The sequence below is a fragment of the Leptodactylus fuscus genome, chromosome 1 (genome assembly GCF_031893055.1).
Source record: "Leptodactylus fuscus isolate aLepFus1 chromosome 1, aLepFus1.hap2, whole genome shotgun sequence".
Taxonomy (NCBI): Eukaryota; Metazoa; Chordata; class Amphibia; order Anura; family Leptodactylidae; genus Leptodactylus; species Leptodactylus fuscus.
In genome coordinates this window covers 292,945,037-292,959,601 of record NC_134265.1, presented here as the reverse complement: position 1 = coordinate 292,959,601, position 14,565 = coordinate 292,945,037, and the positions used below count along the sequence as shown (strand labels likewise).

The 14,565-nt window shown below is 38.8% G+C and overlaps 1 protein-coding gene across 2 annotated transcripts in view; it reads right to left on the bottom strand.

Annotated features, from left to right (window-relative positions):
* Positions 1–14,565, bottom strand: part of LOC142183083 (tolloid-like protein 1) — a 94,665-nt gene that overhangs the window by 26,495 nt on the left and 53,605 nt on the right. For both annotated transcript variants that reach the window (XM_075258001.1, XM_075257994.1), the window contains exons 6-13: positions 13,546–13,663; positions 9,202–9,380; positions 8,926–9,031; positions 6,740–6,864; positions 5,624–5,739; positions 4,447–4,549; positions 3,304–3,420; positions 2,387–2,532 (exon numbers count right to left, since the gene is read on the bottom strand). In XM_075258001.1, coding sequence (XP_075114102.1) covers positions 2,387–2,532; positions 3,304–3,420; positions 4,447–4,549; positions 5,624–5,739; positions 6,740–6,864; positions 8,926–9,031; positions 9,202–9,380; positions 13,546–13,663 — 1,010 coding nt within the window. The remainder of the gene's footprint in view (positions 1–2,386; positions 2,533–3,303; positions 3,421–4,446; positions 4,550–5,623; positions 5,740–6,739; positions 6,865–8,925; positions 9,032–9,201; positions 9,381–13,545; positions 13,664–14,565) is intronic.

Here is a 14,565-nt window from a genome sequence, read left to right as displayed (position 1 = left end):
TCCCTCAACCCCCATCCAGCCCGGTGCCAGAGCTACTGTGAATGGGAATGTGGCTAACTGAATGCGCTCTCTATTCATTTCTCTGAAGAGCACAGCAGAGCACACTTACAATATAAGATGGAGCCAATAAAAGCAATATCCAAGACACCTGAGCGTCAATAGAAATGAATGGAGAGAGCTGCAAATGCGCAATCTTTCTGTTCACAGAGGATGCAGCAGTAGGTAGGGCATGGAGGAGAGAGGACAACTTTTCTGGAGATGGTTGCCTGGATCTATCATATCTAGCATATCCTTGTAAGATGAGAACAACTCTTTAAAGCCTGCAGGGTAATAATAAGCGTCGGTATGCCTGTGTCTTCATACAGAGGCTACAAAGGTGTTCATCATGGAATATAGCTGATCATTACAGCTCTCACATGAGCTGACCCAGCTCTCCTAGACACCTGATTAGCAGGTCTGACTAATTATGGAATGTGAAGTGAGCAATTATCATTACTATGTAGTTCACATATCACAAGCCCGGGCACTGCTTCACTGCTCTTATGGGAGTTATAATGGCTGCCGATGCTTGCACTTGAAAGTATGTGAAACACTGATGAAGGCAAAGGTCCTATGTGGTGGAAATGAAAGGGAAAATGAAAAAAAAAGTGGCAAAAACTCAATGAAAAATGCAATGGAAAAATATTACAAAGTTTCTCTGCGTTCTCAGTTGTGTTCCACTTTCTGAGGCCTTAGTCTAAGGGGGCTTTCTGGGACTAGATATGTGTGTGTCCAACAACCGGAACCAGAGTGGATAGGCTGGTTGAAGCAGCAGTGGCACTCAATCGTTTGCGCTTCTCAGGCCATGTGACACTGTGTCCTTGGATGCATGAACTAATCGCAGCTCAGTCCCATGCAAATGAATGGGCTGAGCTGCTAAACCAATCATAGCCACTGTATATTTGGATACCACTATGCTTAATAAGCAATGAAAAGGCTGCAGCACTCACACGGATGCTGCAGCCTCTTCAACTAGATAACCGGCAAAGGGCCCCTGCCAATCTTTAAATAATGACTAGAGATGAGCGAACACTGTTCGGATCAGCCGATCCGAACAGCATGCTGCCATAGAAATGAATGGAAGCACCTGTGATGCCGGCCGGCCGGCAAAGTCAGCGTCACAGGTGCTTCCATTCATTTCTATGGAAGCGTGTTGTTCGGATCGGCTGATCCGAACAGTGTTCGCTCATCTCTAATAATGACCTATCCTAGGCACCTTGCGAAACCCTTTAATTATGTACTTGTGCACAGTTTAACATGCGGTCAGTAATGAATATTATCCCATAATTAATCATTCTTTCACTTACTTATAATGTGAAGCCCCAGCACTGAGTGTGGCTATACTGCAGCTAGAGCAATGTGTGGCAGCACCCTAAGGGTAAGTTCACACGGAGTAACGTGCCACGTGATGTGGCACATATACGGCGTGTGAGACTTTGCGGGCCGTATACGCTCCCATTGATTTCAATGGGAGCCTGGATCGTATGCGCCGCGTTATTTTGCGATGCAAAATCACGGCCGCAAAATAACGCGGCGTATACGATCCAGGCACCCATTGAAATCAATGGGAGCGTATACGGCGCGCAAAGTCTCACACGCCGTATATGTGCCACATCACGCGGCACGTTACTCCGTGTGAACTTTCCCTAACGGTTTTCACTTTCAGTCTAAGGCCTTGTTTCGAGTCAAAGCCAAGAAGGACTACAAAAGGAACGGGAACTATATAGGAAGCTATTATACTGATATACTCTCTGTTCAATCCATTCCTGGCTTTGCCTCACAAAAAATGCAACAAAAAAAAGCTGTGTTCCCACAATGTGGCACCTTAGCCTCACTTGGCTTTCCAAGAAGCAGATACAACTTTTAAAGGTTTGACACCTCTAACAGAAGAGAACAATTTAAGGGTGATTGTGGGGCCCTACAACACCACAATTAATGGCCAACCAACCAAAGGGATTAAGACACTATTATATATGTTTGCAATTATTAAAAGATAAAAGCTTTGGAGAAAATTACAGGCTTTTTCTATCTGCCCAAAGCTAAAATTGGATTTATGATAGATTAATCAATAAAAATGTATTCTATAATTTATAATGCGGCAATTCAGTCTGCTAAAACAGATTAGGAACTTGTGAAAGAAACGTACTGTCAGGACCTTATACATTTTAATTAAAATACAACATTTGCCCATTGAAATCCATTTAATCCTCTTCGCAATGTATGCAGTAAAACAGGTCTTGCCCAGAGCTTGGCCTGTCAATGACAATTTGTTCACTCACGAATGGATTAGAGATGTCTAAAAGCAATATAATTTATCTTCACCACCGCTTAGGTCAGATAACATTACCTCAAATGCCTGGAAGGTTAATCCAACATTGTAATTTTCAGCCACTGTTATTTTCCATATGCATTCCTTTGATGGCCGGTAGTCGTCCGGATAATTGGGAGATTGGATCTGCCCGGAATCTTTATGGATCTCTCCACCACAAATTGCTGAAATATCAAGTCAGTTAAATATGTCACAGGAGACAAGGAAAGAGAACAAGAAAAATGAGGGAAGAATATTTTCATCATGTATAAAGGGATTGAAAAGACCTTTAATATTTAGAGAAGTCAAACACCATCTGTTATGCAAATCCAAGCCATTAACTTGTATAGGGGTTTAGAAATGAAGTCAATGGCCGTTCCTAAACAATTCCTAATAACTGCATGAGACAAAGCATAGAAGAATAAAGCGCATATGTACATTAGTGCTGACACATCCGCATTTTGCCTGCACCCATTCTTTAAAAGGGTTTATATACTGTATATTACTATTACGGATTTATAAATCACGCAAACATTACAATGATGCCCATAAAGGATGTTTTACTAGTCTCACTGTATACTTTGATGATAATATCCAATAATATTATGTACATGATCACCTATAAAAATGTTATCCTTCTGTACAGGTAGCCATACATATATGATAAAAGTAAGTTCATGGTTGAAACTCTGGTGGACGAATGATCATTTGGTGACTGATCACTTTCAGCCATTATTGTCCTCCAAACAAGCCATATATGCTCAATGAGACCAGATGAAATACAAGATTTCTGGGAACATTCTTTACACTCTTAAACACAGTCAAGGCTGACTGTAGGGGTCTTTCCTGAGATTACTAGAGGAATTTTAGAAAATCGTCTGTTCCATGATCACATATATGCCGTGAAAATTATTTGCATTTGTCTCACAGCATATATCCATGTGGATATTTCTTACCTTCATAAACTGCAGCAAATCCCTTCCCAACCCAGTTACTACTACTTCGGAACTCAATCCACATCCTGCTGTCTGTGGTTGTCAAAACCTCTGGAAGTTTATCACCACAAAACCTGCCTAGAAGCAGAAATATGTATAGAAACAATAATAGAGCAAATATTGAAAATAGGTTCTATAGGTTGCATAGAAATCACAGTATACATTCTACATTATTTATTTTAGATTATATAAATACATCACATATATATGCATGCATGTTACAGCACATAACATAAAACACCCAGATACAAAATAAACCTTGTAGTCAGACACATGTTCATATTCATTATACATACAATTATTATTTTTTTCTGAATCACAAGAAACATATTCACACTACATAATAAGTGTGAAGGTGAAAATATCCACAGCACAGTATCTCATATTGCCATATCACAGTACTATGTCTGCTAATAACAGTGTAACAAGCCACCTAGGGCCAACTAAGCAGATTGTGTGCATGGAAGGTCTTACAACAGACTGCCAACTCAGAAGTTATGGCTGGTCAAGATTTATCTGTATGGAAAAGGTTAAAATGTGGAATGCTGGGCAACAACATGCAAATTCTGACATAAGTATTTAAAATGGTGGATACCTTCAATAGGAAATTATTAATAACACAAATTATTTTTGTAATGCACTTTTCAATGGATTTAAGCCTATTGTGTCTCTGAAAAATTCCTGCCGATATTGGCAAAGCATTAGATTTTTTTGTTCTCTTAATCCTCATACTATAGAGTATTGCCTGAGTCATCAACACTACTATTAGCCCTATCACTACTACTACTACCACCACTACCACCACTACTACTACTACCGGTACTACCACCCATACTACTATTACTACTACTTCTACCCCTACCACTACTACCACCACTACCACTACCACCCGTACTACTATTACTACTACTTCTACCCCTACTACTACTACCACTCCTACTACTACCACCCCTACTACTATTACTACTTCTACCCCTACTACTACTACTACTACTACTACACTTACTACTACTACTACCACCCCTACTACTACTACTACTACTACCACTCCTACCACTCCTACTACTACTACACAACAGAGGCAGAAGAGTACAGATGAACTACCCAGCAATGATGATTTTCTCCAGTAGCCATCTCGGACTTCAATATAGTCATACCAACAGTGACTGCTCTTGTAGACATCCATTGTTGTGAAATTTAAAACAATCTGGAAAATAATTTTAAAAAACTAGCATAAAAATTAACATTATATATATTTTTTAATAATCCATTTACAATTTATTTGTTAATAAACCTTTTAGCTTGCTTTTCCACATCTCATTAACAGACAATTAAAAAAACATAAGTACGAAGCCCATTTTCATGCTCCAATAGTTTTCTGTTCATGGCTGTAGCCAAGATATTATTACTACAAGTCTCTATAGTGAATTTTTGGCCAATGTTTGTCAGATAAGTTAGCACAGAATTAGCCACATAAGCAAATTCTGCTGCTGCACTATAGCTTCAATTAATGTAATTTGTCACGCATCTCATTAACCTTGACAGAGCAATTTCTTGGCAAGTTATTTTAAGAATATATGAGATGGCTTGTCGGAGGTACAGTAAACAGCTATATCAGCAACTAAGAAATATTAGAATCATACTTGTGAAGAATGAGTCAACTGCCAACAGCAGAACTGAGCAAATCCTTAAAAAGAATCTCCTATTTGCTTATTCTTCAACATGTAAATAGCCCAAGCAATTCTCAAGCCATCTGAGAGCAGGATAAGATGGTAGGAGATAAGTTGAACCCTATATGTAGGTTTATAGGATTTCTGGGTAAAAAACTGAATATAGTCCAACAGGACTACTTGGCAAGGCAGTGAGAGTCCTACCAACCCCACTCACATAGGATGATCGATAGCCTTCAGTGTATACAGACTAATACTGGGAAAGGCGACAATCAGCGGGATTCTCGTCAACTCTCCTAGGAGTCCTGTTAGAATTTGCTATCATATATATATGTATATATATATATATATATATATATATATATATATATATATATCATATTCTGTTATGCAACATCCATGATCAATTGGAAAAAAATGAAGTATGACTTTAAAAACCTAAAACCTGTACAGGAGAAACTACCTGCAGATCTTCACAGGCTACAGGAGCAGTTTGCAAGGCCATTAACATAGATCTGCAGGGAACTTTGGGTAACAACTGGGATTTTAGGTTGCACCAGAACTGTTGATTTATTAAAACACAATGTAACAAAAAAAAAAACAACATCTACCTTCTCCCCTGGTGTCACAGAAATTCTCCATATGCAATGTGTATAAGAAGGATATCCATTTGGGAATCCAGGAGATGAAAAATTGCCTGTAGAGTCTTGCAATGTTTCTCCACATGCTGAAAGACATATCATACATAGTGATAGCTATCAAATCAGATGGAAACTAAACAGCAAACAATGTAAGCAATAGCATACAAAGTAACATCTATATAATAGAACATGATCTGCCAAACAGAAGAAAAGGAATGCTACTTGAACCATTGTAATATTCTCATGTGTACGTTCCCTTCCCATGATCTTAAGTCTTCCAATGAATTTCCCTTCTTTCATTATGTAAGGCTTGAACAGATGTCACCTGAATGTCCGTCTACTTGGCAATGCCTAACATGGCATATATTGCCATCCTATTATTACTTGTACTTTAGCCGCTTTTGGTTAAGTCATTTATGGTGTGTGAAGATTGCAGGATGGCAGAGAACACAATGGATACAACTATTGGTAGTTTTTCTTTGGTGAAACTGCTTAATTTTAGCTGATAAAAGACAGTAAACTCTCTGTTTAATTGAATGTTGAGATTAGCATATTCCCATATATGAAATAAGCATAAATAATAGACCTCTAAAATTGTATCAATAGCTGCAGATCTAATCAATGTCCAAAAACAATAAATCTGAAAATAGTCAAGTCACTGTGTCTTTGTACTGATAAGTGACTCCATCCAATATGAGACATGTTGCATCTCATCTAAGAACATGGATCACCTACTGTGTGCTTTGTGTAGAAGTTGTAACAGTTACCGTATTTACTTGGAACAGAATTGTATTTGTTTTGGAGAAACACCAAAATAACAGTAGTGGGTGGTGTAAATTTCACTGAAATACAGTTTTATGGATTTAGATAATAGGTCCTGCAAGTAGAATCCTGCTGCCTTTGTAGAATGAAGAAAGTCGATAAGTTAAATGCTAGCAAAGGTTACGCGCTTTAAAGGCATGCTGGTTTGGCTGACTGTGCTGGAATTGTTGAATGTAAATTAGTGACATGACTATTGACCTTTGAACTCTGGAAACATTAAAATTGGCTGCTGAATAATACATGTTTGCTATTAATTTTGTTTACCTGGACACCTATACAGCTTTCTTGCTTGTGCGATATCTCCCGCACTGAGTCTTGTGCGCTGTCCAATAGAAGGTCGTAAACCATTTTCATCTCGGGAGGGAAGAATTGTATCCAAAAACATACCCCTAAAATAAGATACACAAACGAAAAGGATCATCAGTTCTATTATACTTTGCCTTTCCCTGCTTAAACAATATTTGAGATTTAGGTGTTCAGGTTAAGAAAACACCAAATTATATAAAAATGTTTTATTGATTCGTGCAGATTTTGAGCATACAACATTTTTTTGCAATTTAGCAAAAGTAACCTGTACCTGCTTGAATCTACTTGCATTTTATATGCACATTGCATATAGTCATATAAACTAACAACTTGAGGTGCTACACTTAGTACTGCTGTCAAACACTTGTTTGGGCAACAGCTATTCCTCTTTTCCCCTGCCTTATCCCATAGACATGGCCACTTCAGCTGGTCCCATTGGAATTGGCACATATAGCTGACTTTGCTCTAATGTACATGGGGGCTTTTAATGCTGTACAAGTTTCATCTGAACTCCCACAATGCACTGCTCCTTGTTAAGAAGACTTCCACAATGTCCATAGAGGAAATGTAAGCGTACTTCACCACCTGACAGAGTAGAGCTTATCTACAAAGAGGGGGTCTTGAATTCTATGCATTACAACCAGTTCATTTCAATGGAAACCATGTAATGCTTTACTGTAACTGTGGAATAGACATATATACGTGGAATCTAATATTAATGAACTTGGTACAAGTAACAGACAATATAGTGAGATGCTCTATAGCACTCCATACTTAAACCTTTTAGGCAGGTCTGGAAGATATCCTGAAAGTACAAATGCTTTAACAATAAAAGTCTTAATAGTCTATTTCCATCAATTAAAAAAAAAAAGAGAAATCCAAAGCAAATCAATATTTGGTGTGACCTGTCTTTGCCTTAAAAACAACATCAATTCTTTGGGTCTGTTCACACAGAGTTTTTTTTCCACAGATTTTAACGCGGAATCTTCCTGAAAATCTGCTGCCAAAAATGGCTCCTATTGACCCTTCTTCCCGCAGATTCCCTGGCTGGCGCAAGGTGAGGCTCCCTCCTGATTAGGCCCATTCATTTGGGCCTAATCCAGAGTAGAATGCCACGACGGGATGCCGATGCACTCCTATCACGGCTAGCTGTGCGGAACATTCACACACAGAATGCAAATTCCGCCATGTGAGCATACTCTTTTAGGTACACTTGTAGACAGTTTTTGAAGGAATTTGACAGGTAGGTTGTTATAAACATCTTGGAAAACCACCAAAGATCTTATGTGGATTAGGCTAAAATCCCTCAGTTTCTTCATGTAATCCCAAACAGACAGGATGATGTTGAGATCAAGGCTTTATATCATCACATCCAGGACTCCTCCTCCAAAGGGCAGTCATACCAATTACTCTAATTTAATTTAGATTTATCATTTGTTCATTTGTTTAATTTTTTTAATTGACGAAAATAAACTATTATCACTTCTATTTTTGAAGGAATTCTTACTTTGTAGCCATCTTTCCACACCTGCCTAAACCTTTTGCACATTACTTTATGTTCAATTTCACCACAGTATGCTACTGATGTGTGTACGCCGAATAAACTTTGTGGACGTACAGTATATTACAGCACTTAGCAGACATTGACACATAGTATAATACAAAGCAGATGCCAGAACTCGCTGAGGACTTGTAGTTTGAACTAAAAATATACAAAGTGAATTTAGTATTTATGTGTGATAAACTTCATTATACAACACATTAAAGACTGACACTGTTATGGTATAGGGGGATTAGACCCTATACATTGCTTATGCCTCCATTCCTACCATGAATAGTACTGCCTAAAAGAACCATATAATGCAATTACCCTATGTTAAAGAGTCTGAAATGGACTCAAAAATTACTCACTAAAAACATGAGGGACATGAACTGATATTTGTGTATATATTGATATATCTAGCAAGATATAGAAGTCTGTCGCCTTATGCCAAGAACCCAGTCAGTCCAAGATCAATAGCACCACAGGCGGTTTAGACCTTGCTCGGACACATTGATAAATATAAAGCAAGTGGTTGTTTCTAAAAATATATAACTATAGAATATGGAATTAAAAGTCAAAAATTATAACCTGAGTTTCCAACCTTGAGAAGGTGTTCCTTGCATAATGCATGATGCTCTCAAAATCATATGGCTCTCCTTGTGAGTTCACCTCTCCGGGTTCCATTTTCAGAAAGTTGTATTCCTGGCCTAGGATATAAAATTGACATGTAACATGTATAACCTAATCCTGCCATTTAATAAGCAAGGTGCGTATCAACTATACATGCTTATATCTATATGTGAACTTTAGTTAAGCCACAGTTCAGAATATTAGTAACAGATTAATATAGCATTTGTAATGGACACCAAAAAATTACCTGGTTGAATATTTTCCCTGATAATAGTCACGTGATCATCTCGGTCTGGTCGAGTGTGCTCATGCCAAAAGCCTATCACGTGACCCAACTCATGAACCACAATTCCAAACTTATCACAGTTTTTTCCTATGGATATTGCTTGAGGACCATTTCCTCTTCGACCCACATACGAACAGCACCTGTGAAATATAGTCAAGAACAAAACCTTAACACCCAATGGTAGTCGCAACAGATTTTCGCTCAATTACCAAGTTCTTTCTCCATGATAGAAAAGGAGTTAAGTTTATTAATAGACCAAACACTTGAATCATTTATTACATGTCACATCTGTTACACTAACAGATTTCCATGGTATCATAGCAACACAATCCTGAGAACACTGCACTGTCTATTGATGTTTTACTAAAAATACAATTTTTCAGTGTGACAGCTAATTGTTTATCCCTTTTTTTCACTGCCCCGGTGACAATAAGGTTAATAGAAAATAGGTCATGATATACTGATCGGTAATAAAATTTAAACCATCTGCCTAATAGTGTGTAGGTCTCATCGACATATGGACTTCACAAAGTGGTGTTGTGGTGTTACTGGGCTGTATTTTGTAGGGTTGTACATGGTCTGCAAAATTGTCTAAGTAAGTTTACATGTGCAAAAGTTACGTCCTCATGTCCCAAGGTCATCGCCCTGCCTCCGCCAATTTGCCTTCTTTCCATAGTGAACCCTGGTTCCCTCTTTTTCCTATGTTGGCAGCACACATGCACCCAGCTATATACATTATTATAATAAAATGTGGTTTCTCAGTCCAGTCTACTTTCTACCTTCTGCTCCATCACCCACTGTACGTGTTTAACAGTGGGCAGAGTTAGCAGCAACAACCTGATGAATAGCCATCCAGTGCTTATTACTTGGATGTTCCATCTCATCCACACTGCCATACAATTTCCCATAGGACTGTGGCATAAGCAAACAGGGAACAAACAGGATACTTACAAAAGCTTGTCTTGGAGTAAAGAAAAGTTCTTATAAATATTCAGTTTGATTCCATTATGTTGTTGCTGACCCTCTTAGAGATTAACTTGGGCAGTTTGACACAGCCTCATACACAGGAATGGGTCATCGGTACCCATGACCCTGACAATCTACTAACCTTCGTTCCTTGTACATACTAAGGTTTGTGCTGTGTGACCATTCAGGGATTCCGTCCCCCATTCCGCTTGAAAAATGATATTCAAATTTGGTAGGGAGCCCTACTCCTAGAATTTTACTGATTTTATGACACCTTTCCAAAAGACCACCTATTGAAGAAGACCACCCTTTTATCTATACCTGATCAAATAGGACAGTTTTTCAGTTCCCTCATGTTCTGTGTATACTAGTCCTTTTTTCTAGAGTAAGAGAACCATCCTTTGAAAGGACAATTTTTCAATGCAATTTTATGTGTCATCTCAAAGAGGTTGTTTCAAAATCTATAGTACTGATTTACAACATAGCCCTATATTAAATACTACTGTACATACTAATTTTTACACCTGCAATCTCACTCGACTTCCCCCATACACTTTCAAACTTTGCTAGGATGAGCAGTGCATGTGTACTGAAGAGAACAAAGACACGGTCAGATTCTCATTCCAAAAAAACTGAAGAATTGGGCTGTTGAACTCCAACGGAGCAATCCTTATCTTGTCTGACATCTATCAGCAGAAAAGAGCCATTAGGCCCATGGTTGGCCAAACCTGTAGAAAATCGGTGGGTTTGGTCGATACACACTTAATGTGTATGGTCAGCTTTGATGGCAATATGTCAGATGGACCACAGCGGAAACTACAAACTGCTATTCCTAAACGCAAAACCCTATTGTGATGGGGGGTTTTGGCCATTGAATAATAATATAGCCACCTCTCCCAATTTAAAACCCTCATCTCAAGCAACCACATGGCCAAGTATTTACAAGAAGACGGGTTAGTACATGTTCAAATCAAGATCTTATCTCTTTTTGACTGGCTTGAGATTTACTGCTGAAGCTCCTACAGAGGTATTACAACGTGTAGAATAACACTACTGGAATTTACTGATAACAATCATATGGACTTCCACTTTTTATGGACGGGGTTGTATAAGTGCTTAGTGTTTATCATGCCATTCTCTAAAACAAAAATCTGAACATTACTTTCTACATGCTTAAGAATTCTTAATCTACATTCCTAACCTTTTCGCCTTTATTCAATATATCACATTAATATTATTATAAAATATGAGCTCTAACAGACCATGCTTAAGGTGGCTCTAATAGAGGAGAAACAAACAAGCTTCTTCCCTGGGAAATACCAAGTTCCTGGCTTGACTCAATCACACATACATGAGTTAGTGATTATATGTATTTATTCTATTTAGATAAACTACCCTCAATACATACAGTACACGCCACATCTGCTAGATGACGAAATACAGTCTTACGACTATAAAACAACATGACCTGGGAAGAAGTATTCAGAAACCTTAGCTATGGTGTGAACTCTTTACAACATGCAGTCTCCAACAATGACTCTGCAGAGTTTTCCTTACTTTTTAATAGTGTAAAGAGACATAGGTTTTGATCAGTGGGGGTCTGGATGCTGAGACCCCCAGCAGTCGCTAAAATGAGGCCGCAGTAGTGCTCAGATGACCATTATGCCCCTTTGACTCTTTACCTAAGATCATCTCTCTTCAGGTACACAGGGTTACCATAGTAGAGGCTCACAGAAGTTTGAGTCTATCTTCATCTAACCCTAGTTTGTCTAGAAGGGCTGAACACATCTCAAGGAGCACAGCACTAGACAGAGTATTTATACCCCTTTGTTTTAGCCATTGTTGAGGGTCTCAGGACCAAGATCCCCACTGAATAAACATCAGACATGTCCTGATATTATGTTGAAGGTTTTAAGAAAGGCGGTCAGGCTTTGTCACATTAACAATGATTGTGGTTCTTTCCTCGGGTGCATATTTGCTTATATGAATAGCACATTGTTAAAAGGATTTTTCTGGGCTAAAAATATTGATGACCTATTCTAAGGACAGGTTGTCAATGTCAAATCAATGCGGGTCTAGTATGTTGCACCCACCAGGAAGCAGACATCTCTGTTCATTGGGTAGTGGCCAGACCAGAATACTGTAGCTTAGCTTCCATTCAAGTGAATGGCAGTCTGTCAGCAGGAAAATTAATAGCAAACTAATAACAGAACCTTGTAGGGCAGCTTCTACACTTTGTAAAGTTGAATTTCTTGATGCTCCAATTTCATTAAAACCAGGATTTTTGTCTTATGCATACAAGCTGAAAAAGCTTTAGGGTCATTTCTTCTCTTGCTGGGGCTTAATGTTCTGCTCTAGATAACTGCTATCTAGCTTCACCCCCATTGCTTCAGTGGCATCTTCCACTGTCACAATTTGTTTGTAGTTATGGTTGGTTATCTAGAGCAGGGGTCCCCAACCACTGGTCCGCGGACCAGTACCGGGCTGCGGGGCATGTTGCACCGGTCCGCGTACCAGCGACGAGGAGTCAGCAGCTGCTGTGGAGCCACAACACTGACGCTTAGTTGTTGCTCAATGGGATAAGGTGAGCAAAGTGCGGGGTTGAGCCGGGACCCGCTGTATGTCCAGGATTCTAGTACTATGCAGGACATGCAGCGGGTCTTGGCTCCACCCCGCACTCGCCCACCAAACTTTGGGCAACTACATTACATGTCACTTGTCCCTGTGATGTGTAATGTAGCTGTAGTGAGGCTGTAGTGACGTTAATAGCAGCATTAGGAGTGATATCTGCCATCACTATCCATCTTCATAACAGTGTCTGTCATCAGTAGCCATCTTCATAACCTGCAGTGTCCGTCATCAGTAGCCATCTTTATAACCTGCAGTGTCCGTCATCAGTAATCTACACCCCCATGCTTAACCCCGCCCTCAACCACACCCCTTCCCTGCCCCCATCCACACCCCTTCCCGCCCCCACTGGGCCATAGAAAAATTGTCTTGCTAAAACTGGTCCCTGGTGGAAAAAAGGTTGGGGACCACTGATCTAGAGTGAAGAGTGGAGCCTTGGCTGAAGAGCAACACGCCTCTAAAGCCAGTTTTATTTCATTTGCATAAGACTAAAACACAGATTTTCATGAAAATGGAGCTGCAGTGCAGAACAAGAAAGGCATCTTTGGAAAGTGTAGAATTTGCTCTACAAGGTACTGTTCTTCATTTAATACCGAATTTCCTGACAGACTTCCTCTATAGCTTTCACTGATATGTTTGAGATAATGACAACAAATTAATCAGGATAAATGCAAAAAGACACAGATTATTTATAATGTCCTCATTCCTTACCCACAAGGCCTATATGTAAACACAATGTAGCTTTCCTCATCAGAGCGCTCTATGAAGGTTACACAAGTGTGCTTTTCCCAGTGTCTCATGGCCTGCTTGAACATGGCTCTCTGACTTCCTAGAGGAAATGCAAAAGGGAATAATAAACAGCAATTTTAAATTACATGTAGCTATTTTACATATGTCCTAATAGATGGTTGGGCATATTAGCAAGGCACAGTATACGTCACATTGTAGAAATACCAAATATAATATCATTGTTTTACATATTTGGAAGAATATTGTAGTTGGCACAGGAATAAATTTGCTACATTTAAGTAGTTGCAGGTTGTCTGATTATTTACTGAAGAGAACAGTGTGGGAAGAGAAGAAAGGAGTTTAGTTTATATAGGGCTGAGACATGTATGAAACTGGGTATATATATATATATATATATATATATATATATATATATATATATATATATATATATATATATATTATAATCAAACAGGACGCGCTGATCAATTGTTCCTGGACCATCAATATATTAACTAGACTGGCAGGAGATATTCTAAAAAACAATGTGGTTAAAAAAATCTGCAGAGTGTGGTCGATAATGCCGTACATATGTAATGTACACCAACTACAACTGAAAATAAAATCCTTGACCGATCACATTATTGGTACGATCATTTGGGTATAATTCAGGAACGCTGTATTGTTTGGGATTGTATTTGGAGATGTGGCCAGGGTAGTGAAGGTTGTGGCTTGCACAGACTTTGTGTAAAATTTTTCTTCTATAAATAAAGCTCCCAAATGGCATAATTGTATTACATCTGCATAAACGCAGTTACTACAGATATGTATACATGTGTATAAATATACACACGTTTCTTACATTATATTGACAATGTACTGTGAAGAGTTATGTCAGAGCACTCTGATCTCCAGTGTGGATTACTACGTAGTTTAATGTTCACCACGTACTTAGAGAGGCTGAATTCTGTTTGGGATTAATGATACCAGAATAGATTTCCT